At 40.1% G+C, this 8,053-nt stretch overlaps 1 protein-coding gene across 1 annotated transcript in view; it reads right to left on the bottom strand.

Annotated features, from left to right (window-relative positions):
- Positions 1–666: 666 nt before the first annotated feature.
- Positions 667–8,053, bottom strand: part of LOC109508196 (aryl hydrocarbon receptor nuclear translocator 2-like) — a 21,182-nt gene continuing 13,795 nt past the window's right edge. Inside the window, exons 4-5 of the mRNA XM_019858075.1 lie at positions 1,300–1,513; positions 667–994 (exon numbers count right to left, since the gene is read on the bottom strand). Coding sequence (XP_019713634.1) covers positions 773–994; positions 1,300–1,513 — 436 coding nt within the window. The 3' untranslated portion in view covers positions 667–772. The remainder of the gene's footprint in view (positions 995–1,299; positions 1,514–8,053) is intronic.

Genomic DNA, 8,053 nt, shown 5'->3' with positions numbered 1-8,053 from the left:
CAGAAAAAAACCCACGAAATTTTTAATGATATTTATTGTAGATCTCCATAGTACAATGGCAGGGGAATGTCTAATCATCATTCTACTTAGTGGCATTACTGGGGTCAGAGTTGTATTCCTGCGTTACTTTTTTCGGGCATTCCTTTGGTGCAAGTTAGACTTCAAATGTTCTTTTACATCATGAATTCCAGATGCAAGGACTTTTACTTCACGTTTGCAAATTATGCAATGAGCATATTCTTCAGTCTTACCAGGCACTATTGCGCCATTAAACTGCGCTATCCATTCTTGAAGAAACCTTCCACTGTGCTTCGTTTTACTTCTCTTTCTTGTTTGTTCCATTGCGCAATATGAATGATAAATGTGTTTCCTTGTAGATTAGAACTTGCTTGTACACTACCGAAGTATGGAATGAATACTCTGATGTTTTCAACTAGGAACCAAGTGATTATCTGGAACGTTACCGGAAATGAAAGCATTCGAGTAGACGAGCACCATTCTGGGGAAAAGCAAACGGAACTACCTGTTAGGGAAAAAAAAAAAAAACGGAAATTTTCAGAATCCGTATGATTTGTGCGATATGGCCATATATGTAAGATTCACCACAAAATCCGTATAAAATATGGCGAACCGTATGAGTTGACAGGTATGCTATAGTCATAGTAATAGTTCACTGCTTTCGGTTATATGTAGTGCCTTCCTATTAAAAGCTCTAACATGATAATACCAACTGACGACAGAAACAAACAAATGAAGAAATAGGAGCAGAACTTCATCTACCGGTCATGGAGTTTTCTGAGGTACTGAGCTGTTCCCTCAACTTGTCAACGTCATCTGGGTGGACTTGTTCATAAAGAGTGCTGCCAAACCACTCAGACTGCGGGTGGTTCAAGACTGGTGTCACAGAATCAGAGACGTAGATCACGCGTCCCGTCTCTGCCGCCACCACAAATAGAAAGCCATCCGCTGCCTCCAAGATCAGATGCTTCAGTTCCTGTAGTTCAAAACAAAATTTACATATATAAATGTACAAATATAATCCAACACAGTGACAAACAATAATAATTTTCGAACAACTCTAATTTGTAATCATTTTTAATGGAGGATTTAATCAAGTAATGAATCATAAAACACAATACAAAGGTTTCAGATAAAGTATTGGAGTGAGGATTGTAACCTCATGTATACATTTTTAAGTTTTAGCGAGAGATCACGAAAAATTAATGCGGATATAATTTGTCTTGTAGGTCAATGTTTTAGAAATGTATGACATGTTGAAAAAGTCACTCCCGGAAATACCTGTTCAGTCAGGAACGAGGGCTTATAAGCCCCGTCAGTGGATGTGTTCCCAGTGCCCCGCATTGATTTCATATGAGAAACTGCCATGCGCAGAATGGTCAATTTGTCAGGTTTACGGGCCAGAGCGCTGCAGGTAGGGACCATGTCTGACAGCTCGGTGATGTACTGCGTCATTTTATTGCGTCTGCGTCGCTCAATTTCACTGTGGTTCTCTCTAAAATACAGAAAAGGCAGTTAGAAAACTTGAATAGGTTTCAACTAAAATACAATTTCAAATTGAGTAAAAAGACAGCACACAACGGATGAAACGTTCTCTCTGTTGAACATATGTTATCCGGGAAAACCCGGAGGACTTTCATCTCTGTCTCTGTTGAACATATGTTCAACGCATGTTCCATAATGAATAATGACAGTGAAACCAATTTTGACGATTTCTATTGTACAAGACGTATAAGGATTTTCCTGTGACGGGTAACAATCATACATTCTTACACCAGAAAAAGTCAGTCAGAAGGCAGCGGTTGTTTTTAAAGGATGTCCAAGAAATTGTGAGGAATTACAAAATGCTGCTTCATGCCACTAGAAATTAAAAACAATCAATTCCCAGAGGGAAAATCTGCATCCATAAATCCAGCCATCTATTTTCTGTACCGCTTACACTCACCAAGGTTCCAGGTGAACTGGAGCCCAGCCAGGTCTGAACTTGGGTGAGAGGCGGAGCCGAAACTAGTCTCCAGCCAATAACATAGCAATCCATAAATCATCCCCCCTCCTCCAAATGTGACACAAAGTCAAAAGATGTTGTAATGTCTAGAGCAGGGGTGTCCAAACTCGGTCCTCAAGGGCCGCTGTCCTGCCAGGTTTGCAGCTCTCCCAGGAGCAACACACCTGATTCAGAGGTGGCTGATGAGCTGATCATCTAAATCAGGTGTGTTGCAGCTGGGAGAGCTGGAAAACAGGCAAGACAGTGGCCCTCCAGGGAGATGAACATGCCTGGTCTTGAGGCTAAAAAAAAATAATAATATTGAGAGTACGTGAACTTAAAATCCAAGGTGTTACAACATGAAAAAAACTAGGGATGCTTGATAACTATCGGACTGATATTGGGAGGGGTGTCACATTAATCTGTCCAATATCAACAAAACTGGATAGATAGCAAGAGCAAATACACCAGCATTGGTCTTATTACTGTCACTTTAGGACCGGGGTGCCCATTACGTCGATCGCGAACGACCAGTAGATCAAGGACTGGTCCCAAGTGCGTCGCTTGCCTCAGCGTCAGGCTATTGCTCATCATGGCATGCGTGTGTACGTAGGTGCGTGCGTGCGTGCGTATGCACGCGTGCGCGGTAACGGGTCGATCCCGGGAGATTGGTTGATCAAAAAGTAGATCTTCGATCAAAAAAGTGTGGGCACCCCTGCTTTAAGAGCACCAAATCTCTGCAGCATGATTTAACACGGAAATTTAACACAGACATCACACACCAGTGTGTTATGTATTTTTTTATTACTTTATACTCCAAGCTGATGCTACTTTGTAGACACGTGTTTACCAGATTTCGACAATGTCATCGCAACACATTTTCGTTATCTGATGGTCAACAACGCGCAGAACTCCAGTTTTTACCACAGACATAAAGACGTCTGACATTAGTCCAGTGACTATGCTGAGCTTAACGGCGCAATGGCTGGACGAGGACTACAAGACGACACTGCATGCACAAAAGTTGTCGGGATTGGAGTTAAAGACTCTTCCTCCAGGCTGAAGTGTTCTACCTACAGTGACAGACACAATGACATGAAAAAAAAGTCCCAGTTCAAGGCAAACGAGGAATGTGATGGCCAGGCTATGCTAGCTAATTTACGAACATCTGCAACAACACTGCTGGAGTAAATTACTAATTTAAACAAAGATAAGATGAAAAGAATTTGAAACATTTCAAATTCTAACTGGCACCACTCAAAAATTAGTTTCCATTTAATATAAAAAAAAAAATACCTTTGATTCTTAAGTCCAGTAAATTTAAGACACTCTTACACGCAAGTAATAGTCTAAAAGATGACTTTGACCGAGGTAATTTTCTGTTAATACACTTGTACTTTTACTCAAGTGTATATTTCAGGTAATCTAGATAAGACTACATCTAGGACTGAGCTGTCGATGGTGACAGTCGATATTTTTTCCCTTTAAAATCAATCACCAGATTTGACTGTTTCCAATACTGCATATATAATGCAGAGATAAAACACACACCCTAACTGAGATCTGTCCTGTTGTTTGTGAATGTGAATATACTTTGAGCAATGAATAATAGGCCCTGCGACTACTTCTGGTTCATGACACGCCTACACCCCAATGTAACCAAGAGCCCTTTATACTCTTAAAATGCATCAGTTTCAAGAACAGTTATTGCCAATAAACTGGCAGAATGAAATTTCAGCACAATACAGTTAAATCGAGTTTCACGCTGTCCATAAGGTGACAGTGCGCCATCATCAGCAGAAAGAATTCTGTTATGGGTGCTCTAATTTGAGGTACCTGTGACCACTGTTCCCTCTAAGCATGGTTTCTGAGCAAATGCGCACTGCCCCCTGCGTGTCTGCGCACAAACTATCTGAGCTGCGCACAAGGTAAAAATCCAACCAGTAGTGAAAATAAAATAAATGCATAAATTATTCTGTATTATGCAACATGTGATTGGCTGTTCCAGGTTGTTATTTGACGCAATTCGCTCACGCATTTACGTCATGACGTTGTTCACTGTAGAAAGGTCTCCTCTGCAAAACGTGTTGCGAAGCTAAAGTAGCAAGCGAAAAAAGTGTGGAGCGAATGGAAACTGGACTACCTCAAGCGTCACATTCAGCGCAAAAGTTATTTGAATGCAGTAAAAGTTGTACAACGATGCAAGATGGGAATGGGGATCGGTACGTTATTGGCAGAGAGCGCCAAAGACCGAAAGAAGAGTAACAAGCTGTCAAATCGTAAACAAATCCAACCCGGAGCAAGTCAAAAATCCTCATCGACAATGTTGTACAAGCCATCAAAATGAATGCATCAATGCTGTCGGTCCAACAAATTCACGACCCCATGGCAAAGTATGTGAGTATACCAGACAGTTGGCGAAGTGAAAACTATGCTTTTGAATTTGTGGATTCAATCAATGCAATACTGTAGTACCGAAAGAGACGATGTGCAGTGTTAAAGATGCACCTTGGCACACCCTTATAGTAGATAAGAGCACAGACATAACGGTGCACAAAATACTCGTCTTGTACATTAAATACAGAGAGAAAAATAGTTTCAATCATAAAACTGTGTTTGGTGGAATAGTCCAGCTGACAACATGCGCTGCTCAGGATATCGTGCAGGCAATAACTCAGTTTTACTCCAAGCTTGAAGTGGACATACAGAGAATGGTTATGCTAACCTCCGATGGTGCCTCAGTAAGGACACTGTCACGTTGCAGTTCATGGCAGTCCAAGTTTTGCCATAATTTATACAAAACATTGTTAAAACAGCTATGTTAATATGCTACACTTTTGGTTACATAACTTTTGAGTTTTTCACTGAAAGTGGACAAACACACTTAATAAAGAAGTCATTTGATAGAAACTATTGCCTTAATTTTATTGTTTTAATGAAAACATGTAACTTGAATGTATATGATGCATATGATACTGCGTGACCACAATTTGCATGTCGCATGTTGCTCACAGTGGTCCATGGGACCGCTCAGGGTGTTTGTGTGTTTGCCCAGACACAAAAACAATTAGAGGGAACATTGTCTGTGACGATATATGAAATAAAAGGCTCAAAATTATGACTTGATTTATAACCTAAAACAGGGGAGTTCAATTGTTTCACTTTAAAATTGGGATGTTAACATAAATGTTTTGTTTAGTCCGCAACGACCGATTAGTTTGCATGTCAAGCATGGTGTCCAGTTTTTCTGAAAGCACCCACCCAATAAATTAGATGGTTACATCTTTTCAAGCAAGTTGCACGCACCATTGAGAGGTATTTTTCGCCATATAAATGGTCACTTGTTCCAGTTTATCAATTGAATATCTTTGTATGAAGTAGAGATGGGTGATATAGCGTTATCACACCTAACTAGAACATTCAAGATACCAATATAAAAAAATTAAGACGTGTGGACCTTCCATGCTCAGGCTGCATGTAGAGCTCAGGCCAGCCAACCACATACAATACCTCCTTTCAAGATTGCTGTTGATTGAAAGCTAAAGCCAGCCAATGACAATCACTTTACGGTGGGAGGGAGAGAGAGAGAAAGGGATGCATAGAAATGCAGGTGCGCAGTAGACAAGAAATTTATTTTCATATCATGAGCCAGCGAGTACAGCTGTGCGCCGTTAAGCCAGAGAAATTCTGTATATAGTATATACTCAACTCAACTGTATTTATAATCGACCCGTTAGCACACACGCGCGCATATGCGCATATAAAAATACGTGATTGCCCATGGGTTGACAGACATATAGTTTCACCCGTTGGTTGTTTTCCGTTTTTTTCACAGCCTCGTGTTTAATACGAGCTGATAGTTCAAAACAAATAACAATAAGACAAACAACTACTCTGAGAACCTACAGAAAGTTTCATTTTAAGGGTTTAGCATTGAAGCTACAGATTTCAAATACAATAATAAATAATGTTTTTACTAAGTGTACCATTTACCACAACTGAAATCGTAATTTGTTGTTGTTATATTTCACTTCAAGCCAGAGCAGGTTTGAACTTGAGTATCCACTTTATTTCCAGATGGCTAGGCCTACCTGGCATATCTCTCCTTATCCCCACCAGGTATCTGATCATCGTCATACCTACAAGGAGCACACAAAAAAATAAAAATAGCATTCAATCAATTGGAAATACATATGAATGACAAAACATATTTATACAAACATCAAAATCCTGACAAATCATCTCTGACATATTTTAGTGTATGAGAGAAGACAAAAGCAGATGAAAACATCATGGAGCAAGGCAAAGTTTACATGTTTAAAAAAAAAATCTCAAGTGGAATGAACAGTATATTTTTCTACTAAATAGGAGTATTTGTCTAAGAACACAATGCCGTTGTATGTTTCTCACAGCACTATTTTTCCAAAGTGTACCTTTCTTGTGCACTCCACTCAAATCATTTTGCCACATCTGCATCACGACCCTCCAACAACGTTCGGATTAAGGCAGCAATTACTGCGGTTTTGAAAACTCGACTCAAATTTGATTTATCTGACTAAACCCCCAAATTGCTTAAACTTGAAGAATGAAATGCTATTCCAAGAACTATATACCTGCCATCGTGGTTGGTCATGCTGACATTCTGGATTACATTTGTAAATTGAAAATAAGTAAGGGCTAATTTAGAAGTGCACATACAGGGAAATGTCAAAATACCTGCAGCAATGACATTTCAAGTGGACATCCAAATAAACTGATCTCTGAGCAAAAAGCGACTTCAAGCTTGTGTGTCACCATGTTATGGATAAATGTTCCTTACCACAACACAACACAAACACTGTGTACAGGTCACCTCCTCTTCCCTTTCTATTTATCTGCAATTATGTGTCACTGGCATACTTGCACCTGCTCTAATATTGGGAGAGATTTGTCCCAAAATTATTCACACAAATATATTTGGGATATTCATGTATTTTGGAGATCCACTCATGTATGATGTTTGCTAATGTCATGAGTGTTGATCAAGACTTACCATTTGTAAATATTCAATTCTGCGTGTGAATGTGGAATGTGCGTTTGTGGATCAGTGACCATGTGCATTTAATTTTAAAACCTACATCACACTATTTCCAGTTATGCACACACAGGTCTCAGATATTCACGCATAGAAAGGCCAGCCCTCCTCCATTCATGAGGAAAAAGTTATGCTGTCTCCATTGAATTAAAATGAGCCATCTTCCATTTCTCGTTTAAAAAACTGCAAATTGAAAAAGGGAAAAACCTTCTGTTCTGTGTTTACTTAAAACATGTCAGGAAACAAAAGGCAGACCTGAATTTACAAATGATAAGTCATGCTCACAAAACATTAACATTTGTGTAAATCACGCATTTATTTGTGGATCAGAAAAACATGTAAAAAGTGTGCATGTTTGTGGATTTCTAAAATGAATTTAAATATATTTTTGAAAATGAGCCGGCATGGTGGACAACTGGTTAGCCTGTCTGCCTCACAGTGCAAAGGTGCAGGGTCGCTCTGCCTTTTTTTCTGTGTGTGTGTGTGTGTGTGTGTGTGTGTGTGTGTGTGTGTGTGTGTGTGTGTGTGTGTGTGTGTGTGTGTGGAGTTTGCCTGTTCGCCGCGTGCCTTCATGGGTTTTCTCCGGATACTCCGGTTTTCTCCCACATTCCTAAAACATGCATGGCAGGTTGATTGGGCACTACAAATTGTCCCAATGTGTGATCATGAGTGTGAATGGTTGTTTGTCTTTGTGTGCCCTGCGATTGGCTGGCAACCAGTTCAAGGTATACCCAGTTTACTGCCTGATGACAGCTGGGATAGGCTCCAGCACACCCGCAACCCTTGTGAGGATAAGCGGAATTGATAATAAGTCTGAGACAAATCTCCCATGGTCTATCAAAGTCTGACAAACTGGACAGTTTTCCAACATGTAATGCAATTGCAATTGCAATTGCAAAAACTAAGAGTGCAATTCCTCTTGTGATCAGCAGAGAGCAGCTTGTCCTCTACACCAGGGGTCCCCAACCGCCGGTCTC

The sequence above is a fragment of the Hippocampus comes genome, unplaced genomic scaffold, assembly GCF_001891065.2.
Source record: "Hippocampus comes isolate QL1 unplaced genomic scaffold, H_comes_QL1_v1.1 scaffold178, whole genome shotgun sequence".
In the NCBI taxonomy this organism is placed as follows: Eukaryota; Metazoa; Chordata; class Actinopteri; order Syngnathiformes; family Syngnathidae; genus Hippocampus; species Hippocampus comes.
Note: the sequence above shows the minus strand (reverse complement) of the source record. Positions and strands in the feature narration are given on the sequence as shown.